Below are 12,068 nucleotides of genomic sequence, written 5' to 3'. Positions count from 1 at the left end.
GGTGGAAACATTATGCTTTGGGGCTGTTTTTCTGCTAAGGGTACAGGACGACTTCACCACATTGAGGGGCAAATGGACGAGGCCATGTACTGTAAAATCTTGGACGAGAACCTCCTTCCCTCAGCCAGAACACTTCCAGCATGACAATGACCCGAAACATACCACCAAGGCAACAAAGAAGTGGCTCAAGAAGCAGCACATTAAGGTCATGGAGGGGCCTAGCCAGCCTCCAGACCTCAATCCTATAGAAAATCTGTGGAGGGAGCTGGAACTTCGAGTTGCCAAACGACAGCCAAGAAACCTTGAGGATTTAGAGAGGATCTGTAAAGAGGAGTGGATCAAAATCCCTCCTGAGATGTGTGCAAACCTGGTGACCAACTACTAGAAGCGTCTTACCTCTGTGCTTGCCAACAATGGTTTCTGCACCAAGTACTAAGTCATGTTTTGCTTGGGGATCAAATACTTATTTCACTCAGTGAAATGCAAATCAATTTCTAACCTTTATATAATGTGTTTCTCTGGATTTTTTGGTTGGCATTCTGTCGTTAAAATAAACCTACCATAAAAATTACAGACCCTTAATTTTTTTGTAAGTGGGCAAACTTACAAAATCAGCAGGGGATCAAATAAATATTTCCCCCACTGTAACAATAATATATTTAATACACATTAATATATTTATTTACTATAACAAAATATCTAAAAAAATGTAAACGACAATAACAGATTTTCATAAATTTATTATATTGCCATCTATTATCAATTACTACTACTTCTTAGCTACTACTACTTAACATTTAAATACACAGAAATTTACAATAAATTTATGTTACGATTATATGACTCAAAAACAATTATAAACAGCCATATTTACTATTTTTATATGTAATAATTTAACAAAAAAATACTATATTAATTCTGGAAGCCCATTTCCACCACAAGATAAAAAAGAATTATGGAAGCCTGCCTCAGACTTAAATTCGTAAATACATTCAGAATTGAGAAATATAAACTAAAATTGTGACTTTTTTTCTTGCAATTCTGAGTTAACATATCGCATGATTCTGACTTTTTTTCTCAGAAATCAAACTGAGAGAAATAAATCTCTTTCCATAATGGGATAATAAAATATAAAAGGTAATAACGACTTTTATCTCACAATTCGGACTTAAATTCAGAAATAAAGTCAGAACTGAGAAATATTAACTCAAGAGTCCTGACTTTTTCTTGCAATTTTGAGTGTACATATCACAATTTAAAGTTGTTTTTCTCAGAATTCTGAGTTTATATCTAAAAAAAAATCTGACAAAATTCATTTGTGAGAAAAAAAAGTCTAAAAACGTCTAAAAATAGCTAAAAACAATACCGATGAATAATTAATATATTCAATTGCACGTTTCTGCTTTGAATCATCCTGAATGCTTCGCTCCATAGACTTCCATTATAAGTGAATTAATGCACATGTTTTGAGCTGTGAGTTTAAGCTGTATTGAACCCTAATCAATCCTTTAAAGCACTGGATTTGTGAAAGATAAAATGTCATGAAGACAGTAGCTTTCTTTTATTTGGCATTTTAATGTTTTCTTTCCTCTGGAGGTCCTCGTCTCACTACATCCGCTCACACCACACCAGAGATAAAAGCTTTTTTAAGAAGGTTCTTTTTCATTTAATGGTCTTCCAGTATTATTTGTGTGTTAAGTGTGTCTAAAAGCAATGGCGAAGTGTGTGTTGTGGGCGTGTGTTAATGGTGTTTAGTAGAGAGTTTAGTAATTAAACTGACAACATCCTCAACATCCTGTTAAATTTACTTGGTCAAACACACACACACACACACACACGCTGTACATTATAAGAGGTGTAAGAGGTGTGGGTGAGAATTAGACACACAGACATTAGTCACAGGCCCCTTCACGTGTTAGGAAAGCATCTTCCCGCATCTTTAAGAAGCTTTAAAGAGAAATAATCCAGGCAGACCAATGAGTATTCATCAGATCTGTGGTGTGGAACAGACCTCTACTCTGCCTGCATTATTCAGAGCAGACGATGGGCCATTTGTCTGGACCCACCGCCCAGAAATGTCTAGAAGATTTTCATCTCAGGAACATTATTTCATCTCCTCAGAGGTAGTGAGCTGAAGAACTGCACCGCGCTCGAGTGGATTCTTCAAGAGGCTGTGAACATTAGTGTGTCTGAGAGTGTACGTGTGTAAACGCTTCCCGTTCCTATCAAGCCTGTACTGTATATATAATGTGTAATAGAAGGAATTCTATAGAAGGAATTTATAATGCCTTATAAAACACACTGAATTTCATGAAATGTTTTCATAAATAATTAGCACGTGAACACACACCTGGAGCAGTGGGGGGTTCGGTGCCTTGCTCAAGGGTCTCACCTCAGTCGTGTTATTGATGGTGGAAGAGAGCACTGGTTATTCACTGCCCCCACCGACAATTCCTGCCGGACCTGAGACTCGAACCCACAACCTTCAGGTTACAAGTCCGACTCTCTATCCATTAGAGAGTCTATCTCTATCCATCCGACTGCCCCGTAACATACTGTATATGTTAGACTTAAAATTCTTAAAAATTAAAAATAGATAACAAATAAATACATCAAATTTAATTAAATGAAATTAAAATTGTATTATTATTGAATAAAAATAGTAATATAATTAAAAATATTGTCTTTTAATAAATTACTATATATACACACCAATAAAAATATAATAATTATATAATAATCAAATAATCAACAATATTGCATTAAAATGTTAAGTCTTAAATATTTAAAATTTAATGATGTCCTTACTACCTTTCTGGGCCTTGAACGTGGTAGTTGTGTTGCTGTCTATGCAGGGTCAGGAAGCTCTCGGATTTCATCAAAAATATCTTAATTTGTGTTCCGAAGATGAACGAAGGTCTTGCGGGTTTGGAATGACACGAGGGTGAATAATTAATGACGGAATTTCCATTTTTGGGTGAACCATTCCTTTAATTGTAGGTGTCAGATTAAAAAAAAAAAATCTAAACCGCAAGAAACCCTGGGTAACAATATAACTGTCCTGAAAAAAAAATGCTACAAAGAGCTAAATATGGTGTGTTTAAGACATGTAAGCAGAGGCTTGCCTCTTGAGTATGGAGTAAATATATTGTTTGATACCTGGTGGCAGGTAAAGTGCTGACTCGTGTGAAGAAAACTGAAGGTTCAACATCCACTCTGACCCCCAGACTGAGCTCGCGGGAGTAGCCCTCCACCTGACCAGCTCCTCCGCTGTATTTAAAGGTCAACACAGCCTCCAGTGTCTACAGAAAGACAGACAGAGAGAAAAAAAACTAATCACTGAAACAGACCAGAATCATGGAAGCACAGACCAATTCATTTACAATTGAAGAAAGCAAATCAGTGACACAAAATCATAAATCCTGAATGGCTTCTTATGATCACATGACCTTTAACAGGAACATTAAAGGAACAGCTCACCCAAAATAGAAAACTGTTGTCGTTTACTCATATCCCACGTCATTTGAAACTCTTGACGCTGGTCTTTTTCATACCATGAAAGCATGTAGAGGCTGTCAATCTCCAAGAATAACATGAAAGCGCCATAAAAGCACCGTATAAGTAGTCCATGTATCTTGTGTCCTGCCCCCAGTCATTTCATAGCTTTGTATGAGAGACCCAAATAAGATGTCATGACTTCAAAAGACTTGAAGTATAGTGCAGAAGTCATATTTACTGTTTGGTACTTTTATGGTACTTTTTTGTCCTTTATGAAGCTTAAAAGCCACTGGTCACTCTCTGCTTTAGTTGTATGGGGAAAAAAGCAGCTCTGAAATTCTTTATGTTCCACAAATGAAAGAAAGTCCAGTTTGAATGGTAAATAAATTGTGAAAAAAAATGCTTATTTTCATTGCCAGTACAAAGGAAAGAATTCTGAAGAATTCTGAGAAACAATATAAAAATTGCAAGACATAAACTCTCATCTTACAATTTTGATTTTTTTTTTCTATTGCAAATCTGACTTTATATCTCAATTCTGAGTTTACATCTTGCAATTATGTTTTTTTTTTTCTGCCTTGGAATAAACAAATATAGGTAATTGAGATTTCTCACATTTCTGACTTTTTTTCTTGCTATTCTGAGTATATATCTTACAATTCTTAGTTTATATCAAATATGCAATTATTTTATCTCACAAAAAAAGTCAGAATTGTGAGATATAAAATTCTGGCTTTTTCTCACAATTCTGAGTTCACAATAATGAATAATAATAATAATAATAATAATAATAATAATAAATAAGGAAAAAGCTAATTGTGATCTTTTACCCCACATTTCTGACTTTTTTCTTGCAAATCTGAGTTTATATCTCACTATTCTGTTTTTTTTTTTTCGCCACGGAACAAAAAAAAAAAAGGTAATTGCAATTTTTTTTTTTTTTTTTCAAATTTCTGACTTTTTTTCATATCTCACAATTCCAGAGTTTTATCTTGCAAAAAAAAAGTCAGAAGTGTGAGATATAAACTTAGAATTGCAAGAAAAAAATTGCAACTCTCTTTTTTTATCCCATGGTGATGACTACAAAGAAGATAAATATCAGCAGAAAAGAAAGTACAAAAGAATAAAAAATAGAATGAAAAAACTAATATAATGTAATGAAATATGAAAGAGTAATGAAAGAGTGAATGGAGTGAATGCAGAAAGAGGAGGACAAGCTGAGTCAGTCCGGGGGCTGAGAGAAAGTGTGTGTGTGTGTCTCATCTTGGCCTTCCCTGCATCTCTGCATATTGCCAGAACTGCGGATTCTTCCAGAACAAACTTTCCCATTTTCCCCATGTCTCTGTAATCTACTTAAAAGGGGGAGCATCGTGTAAACATTATTTAAATGGTTAAAGTGCATTTCCTGCTTAAAAAGCAACAGTGAAACCTTTTAAAATTCCATCATCGCTGTCACTCATCTTGCCTCGTCTTACCAGACCTCACCAGCGCAAACGGTTTAAAACAGAGTGTCATCTCATCACGCAAATGGAGCTCAGAAGTGTAATCGGTGTGCAAAAACCATCAAAACAGAAAACTGCTTTCATGAAGATGCACCGCCAGACTGCTCAAGGATTGGATTCTGGTCCACTTTATAACATATGCTGACCAAGAACATCCCACTAAAACAGGTGATGTAAACATCTGATGTAAACATGGCTGTTTTACGTGAAGTTTAGGGCTGGGTAAATCAAAATCACACTGTCTGAAGGGGCAAAACAGAACATGCATACAGTATACAACACGCAATGCGTGTCTCAAACAAAACATTTGAACCTCATAAACTACAGCATCTCACAAAAATCCAAGAGCTATCAAGGAATGCATGTATGAATATACAGATGAATGAAGAAATAAAGAAAGAAATGAATAAGTAAATCAATTAAGAGATGAACAAATAAGCAAACGCACAAAATTAAAGACAAGCAGAACTATGCAGGTAACAAATTAATGATCATATTAATAAAATGAACAAACATCTACTGAACAAAATAAACAAACCAACAAAACAATAGGTTATTGTATGGACAATAATGAATAAACAAATGATTTAATCAAATTAATCAAATGTTCAGGGTCAGTACGATTTTTAAAAGATATTAATACTTTTATTCTGTATATAGATACATTAAATTTATCAAAAGTGACAGTAAAGACATTTATAATGTTATAAAAGATTTATATTTTAAATCTTTTTTATATTTATATTTTTTATTATATTTATATTTAAAAACTTTATTCAAAGAATTCTGGAAAAAAAAAGTTTCCACAAAAATATTAAGCAGCACAATTGCTTTAACATTGATAATAAGAAGAATGATTTCTTGAGCATTAAATGCTTTAATATATTAAAATAGAAAAAAAGCTATTTTAAATTGTAATAATATTTCAGAATATTTCTGTTTTTAATGTATATTTCATGAAATTAATTCAGCTACATTGAGCTTTTTTTTTTTCAAAAAAGAAAAGAAAAGAAAAAGAAAACCCTAAACTTTTTAATGGTAGTGTATAGAGAATAATTAAGAGAACTAATGATAAAATATAAATAACAAATGATAACAAATAACAACATAACAGATGAGAATATTAATAAATAAACAAATTAGCTAATGAAAACTGATGAACAAACAAACATACTAACAAAACAATATAGAACAAAAAGTACTGGACAAACATATTAAAAAATAGGCAAGTAAATGTTGCACTTTATGCACAGTGTAGACAAAAATAAAAAAAATGTAATTAATAGATGAACATAAAAAGAAAAATAACAAAATAAAATCAGAATATAAAGATAGATTCATATCCACAGCATACTGATATATCTATTTTATCTACCACTCAAAACAAAAAGACTCGTTTCCCAGCTGACTGATGAAATCCTGTGCACAGACTCCAAGAAATGGAGTGTGCTATTTTTAGGAATCTCGTCCTTTTTGTGTAAAAATAACCATTTATAGGGGTTATTTTCACAGATTCATGTCCATACATATGAAATGTGAAACAGGAACATCACAATCTCAGGGCGAGAAAGATCCGAGCAGCAGATGTTTTCCAGCAGGGCTTGATCTTAAGAGATTTTCTTAAATGAGGGGCCGACAGCATCACTTCTGAGTTTGAGAGGATGAGGAGGCAATAAAACTACAGAACAAGGAAGAACAGAAGACAAAGATAGAAAGAAAGACATCTAAAGGGAAAACAGATCTCATTGGTCTCATTATTCTGACGGCCTCCTGCCTCCCGCGCCCTGTGCAGACCTCTGGCTCTGAGAGAACAGAAAAAGAGTGTGTGTGATGCTTTCTAGAAAGAGAAGACGACAAACGAGAGTGTGTGTGTGTATTGGGTTTGTAGGGTTTTCCTGCAGGGCCTATTGGAGTGATCCACATTCACTCTCCTGTTGTGTGAAACCTCACCCCGTTCAATCGCTACGCTCCACTGAGTGTGTGTGTGTGTGTGTGTGTGTGTGTGTGTGTGTGCACTGAGAGCTGCTGGCCTCCGGAGAGAAGCTATTTCAATCACACAGAGAGCTAAAGATAGAACAAACCATAAAGTGAGAGAGTGAGAGAGAGAGAGAGAGAGAGAGAGAGATGTGCTGACACACAGTGAATTTAATAGCCTGCGGTCTGATCACCCGAGTTTATTTATTTGCTTATTTATTTATTTTTTATTTCTGCAGGTTTGGTCCTCCATAGAGAGTATCTATACTGATGTTGAATGAACTAATGAAGAAATAAATTAATGAATTATTTAAAAATAATTCTAATGTACAAATTAAATTAATGAGCGTACAAATGAATGAACAAACAAACTAATGAAAGAACCATCAAATAAACAAATGAATGCACAATTGGAAAAAAAAATGAACTAATGAACAAATACATGAACTACAAACAAATGATCAAACAATATAACTAACAAATGAATGAATAAATCAATCAAAAAATGCATACATGGATTAATCAAATGATGATTATAATTAATGTACAAATTACCAAACCAATGCATGTACAAATAAATAAAGGAACTAATGAACAAATGAACAACAGAATTTAAAACAATGAGCAAATGAAGACTATAAATGAAGGAACAAACACATGAATGAATGCACGAACAAAAACAAATGAACGAACGAATGAACAAATATGAAAGAAAGAAAGAACAAACAAATAAATGAATGAATGAATGAACAAACGCATAAACAAATTAATAAACAAACGAATGAATGAACAAACACATGAATGAACGAACGAATGAATGAATGAATGAATGGAAAATTTACTGAACTCAATAAATCAAAGAATGAATAACAAATGAATTATAATAAATGAATTATAAAAATACATAAAAATGTGTAATATATAAAAATTAGATTCAAACTAATGAATATACCAATAAATTAACTAATGAATAAACATATGAATGCACAAAAGAAAAATTAATGAGCAAAAAAGAAAATGTAATTTATGAACAAATTATACTAAAACATAAATTAATAAACAAACAAAATATGCCATGATTAAAAATCAATAAAAATATGACAATATGAACAAGCAGATGCATGAATGAAGAAACAAATAAATTAGTGATTTAAACTCAATAATTAACATTTAAAAAATATTCTTTATATTTATATTTTTATTTTTGTTTTTATGTTTGAGCTTATATATCTTTACATTCATAACAGTTTGAGTAATTCTAAGTCTTGAACAGTAAACTTTCAAGTGTCAGCTTTGTGAACATATGTTGATTACGTATCTAGTCAGAAAGACTCATGAGCAGCAACCTTTTTATTTTGGATATGTCATATATGTCCCCATGTCGAAATGGGGGGGGGGGCTTGAGAAGGGGTTCAAGAAAAAATAAACAAATATGTGAATGAATGAACATATGAAAAAAATAAATAAACAACTGAATGAACTAACAGATAGACTAAAAGGAATCAACAAACAAAAAGTGAATGAATGAAAAACAAATACATTCAATAAGAGGCATCAGCACATGAAGGGACAATAATGAACAAGCAAATGAATGAACTAACTAACAAATGTGAATGACTGAAATAAGATGCAGGCAGACTAAATGAAACTCTAGGATGTACTGAAACGAAATCTTATGTGAAACGAGATCTTCAGGTTTCATAAACACAGAGCAAAGACCTTCGGGCGGAAATGGATGAATGTTGAAGAGCTCCAGCGGGAGCGTGAAGGTGATCACTGCAGACTCCCCTCAGACTGTCAAAAGCTTTCAAACGGCCCTAATATCATTGCTGCACCGCTGCAATATTAACTGCAGAAATATTCTGCTCATGCAAACACAGACGTTCGTTTAACCCTTCTGAACCCTTCGTTTAGCCCGCTGCCCCTCAGTCATGTCCTAACAGTTATTAAGAACCCAGAGTTTTACGGCTTACAAGAGGAGGATGTGAAATCTAATACACTTCATAAAGATCTCTGACATTTTCATTTACATCCTCCTTACAGACCATTACTACAGAGAGAGAGAGAGAGAGAGAGAGAAAGAGAGAGAGAGAGAGAGAGAGAGTCCTTAATGCTTTTGCAATATTGTACTCCAATAGTCATGCTAATAAAGCAGCACTGAATTGAAACTGAACTAAATTGAGATAAAAGAGAAAGTTAAAGAGTTAATAGACTGGATACACAGAGCGGGGTAGAGAAGAAGTCCAGGCCATTTTTATATGATATCATCAATATATATTTATATATATTGTATATATTTATATTTATATATATAAAATGAATGAACAAATTCATGGACAAACAAATTAATGAATTAACAAACCAATTAATAAATTCCTACAAAAATTATTTAAACTACAAAATAATTAATTTACCAATGAACAAACAAACAAAATGAAAGAACAGATGAATAATTGAAAAAAAAAAACGCTCAAATGAAAAATGAAGGAACAAATGAAGAAAATTCAAACAAATGTTGTCATTTTCATATTCAAAAAATGTAAATACTCTAAAAATGCCTTTAAAAAAAGAACTCATGTTGCTACATCTCAATCAAATGATGGCTGTAGTATGGACCGATCTACAAGACTAGTGTAGAGCAGGAGAAGGACTAATTATGATTTTGAGAGGCATAAATATGCAACATACAGGAAAAACACAACAGGAGGTGCTTAAATAACAGTAAAACCTCCAGCACTATGCTGAAAGAGCTGTCAGTCTCTGTCTGACTGTCACAGCCATCTCAATGTCAGCCTAAAATGCCGGTTACTCTTCATCTCTAGTCATACTAAGCTGTTCTGAAGAGAAAGACAGAATATTATGGATACAGTGCATATGAAAGACTGAAAAGAAGTGAATTCTCATGTTTTACTGCCTATAACTGATAAAGCATCAGTGCTAAATGACATTATCATTGACGCAAACCTGGACATGCTACTTTTGACGGAAAGCTGGAAGGTGCCCAATGACCTTTTCAGTTTAAACCTCTTAACACCACCTGGGTACATCTATTTCTCTCAATCTCGTCTCCATCGTAGAGGTGGAGGGTTGGCTGTAGTTTGTCGTTGAATTGAGTGCTGTGCCTGCCTGTGATGAGGAGATTGTGAATAAAAACATTAATATTAGTCGAATTTAAAATAAACATTTGCATTGAATGCAAAAATGGTACAATCGAAGGGAGCATCATCAGTGGTGCGCGAGATGCGGTGATGATGAGGTAAGTGACGTTGCATTTTAATGTTTTGTTAGTCTAGCCCACGAGACGCGCCGCTGCTGTGTTATTCGTTCAAAATATTAGAGAAATATAGTAGCTCAATGCGTAGAAGATCTTGATTAGGTTAAAACCGAAACCAAGCCATTCACACAGAACGCATATTCAATACATTTTTAGACGGACAAATATGACTGCTGCACTTGCGTCTCATGCAAGAGATGGAAAGTTAAAACAGTTTTAACGTTTAGAAAATGCGACGCGAATTTGTGAAGGTTTATTTCATTTCACTGCATCTCATTTGTTTTTAAATGCAATCTGTGTGATCGGCAATTTGGCTCTTTGTATTAGGCTAAGCAATGCATAAACACATGATGCTGTTTTGTTCATAATTGTTTATGCAGTTTACAAAATTATATTTGTTTTATATATGTTAATTTAGACGTTATGCACGTTTTTATAGACATTTATTTGAATTGACAGTTTAATGCGCTGCATTATTTTGCTCATTGCGCCCTCCTGTGGCCTCGGGAAACAAGTCAAAAGTTTCCTTTAGACTTATTTAATCTGCATATAAAACATAAGAAAGGAGAGATTTGTTTAAATTTTATTTTGTGTTTGACTGTTAAAAAATAATATATATGCCTATATATATTTGTTGTTTGTCTTAATAAAGTGGGCAAATTAAAAATACAGTGGTTAAATAAATAAAAAAATTATATTGCTCTGTTTTAAAAAAGGTTATAAAAAATGTCAATAATTATCGATACCGAACGATATGAAACATATATCGTTGATATATTTTTTAGCTATATCGCCCAGCCCTACGTGAGAGTATCAAAGTATCTAAGATTGAGTTCCATGACTTTTGAATATTTTGCATTGAAAATGACTGGCAAAACATCAATGGCTGTATTCTTAATTTATCGACCTCCAAAATTTATCGACCTCCAAAATTTTATTCATATTTTTTCTCTGAGATTAGTGAGTTACTTACTCTTGTCTGTGCTAGTTATTCATCTGTAATTTTTCTTGGTGATTTTAATATACATGAAAACACTGTACAATGCAACGAATTGATGTCTGTTCTGGACTGTTTCAGTCTAACTCAACATGTAACTTATGCTACTCACTCCAGGGGTCATATATTGGATCTTATATGTACATCAGGCTTATATAATATTCTTGTTAGTGCAACTGATTTAGATTTTTCAGATCACAAACTACTAAACTTCAGTTTTAGTTTTCCAATTTCTACATCGCCTGTGAAAAAAATGCTCACTAATCCTAAAATCTGTTCTGCTGTTCTGCTTTTTCTGATTCAATAAGGGTTTCTACCTTGTCAGATTGTTTATTATCCAACTGTCCATCAGAAATCTGCAGCATCTATAATAATACCATTTCCCAAATACTTGAGAAACATGCTCCTGTTAAAACTAGACTGGTTCCATCTGCACGTTTCACCTTGGTTCACTCTGGAACTTCGAGCAATGAAAGCTTTGGGACGTCGCTTGGAAAGACTGTACAGGAAAACTGGACTCATTGTGCACTCTTTGGTTTTGAAAGAACATTTGCTCAATTACCATACAGCCCTCAATGCTGCAAGATCCTCATATGTCTCTTCTACCATTAAGAATTCCATGTGCAGGCCCAAATCTCTGTTTGCTATGGTCAACAAACTCACTAACCCTCCACAACATGTTATTTCTGGTTCTGAGGTGCTTGTGAATAACTTTTCTCATTACTTTTCAGACAAATTGAAGTCTATCACTGAATCCATTTCCAAAGACACCCCTCATACAACTGACTCAAATGTTCACTTGATGTCAGCTGACTCGGCTCAC

At 33.6% G+C, this 12,068-nt stretch overlaps 1 protein-coding gene across 1 annotated transcript in view; it reads right to left on the bottom strand.

The window, feature by feature from the left end:
- The window catches only part of LOC107734018 (trafficking protein particle complex subunit 9-like), a 181,729-nt gene that overhangs the window by 27,686 nt on the left and 141,975 nt on the right, over positions 1-12,068 (bottom strand). The window contains exon 17 of the mRNA XM_016545874.1: positions 3,160-3,302. Coding sequence (XP_016401360.1) covers positions 3,160-3,302 — 143 coding nt within the window. The remainder of the gene's footprint in view (positions 1-3,159; positions 3,303-12,068) is intronic.

Source organism: Sinocyclocheilus rhinocerous, unplaced genomic scaffold (assembly GCF_001515625.1).
Source record: "Sinocyclocheilus rhinocerous isolate Xijiao unplaced genomic scaffold, SAMN03320098_v1.1 scaffold430, whole genome shotgun sequence".
NCBI classification, from domain to species: Eukaryota; Metazoa; Chordata; class Actinopteri; order Cypriniformes; family Cyprinidae; genus Sinocyclocheilus; species Sinocyclocheilus rhinocerous.
The sequence above is the reverse complement of the archived record's forward strand: the minus strand, read 5'-3'. Positions and strand labels throughout refer to the sequence as shown.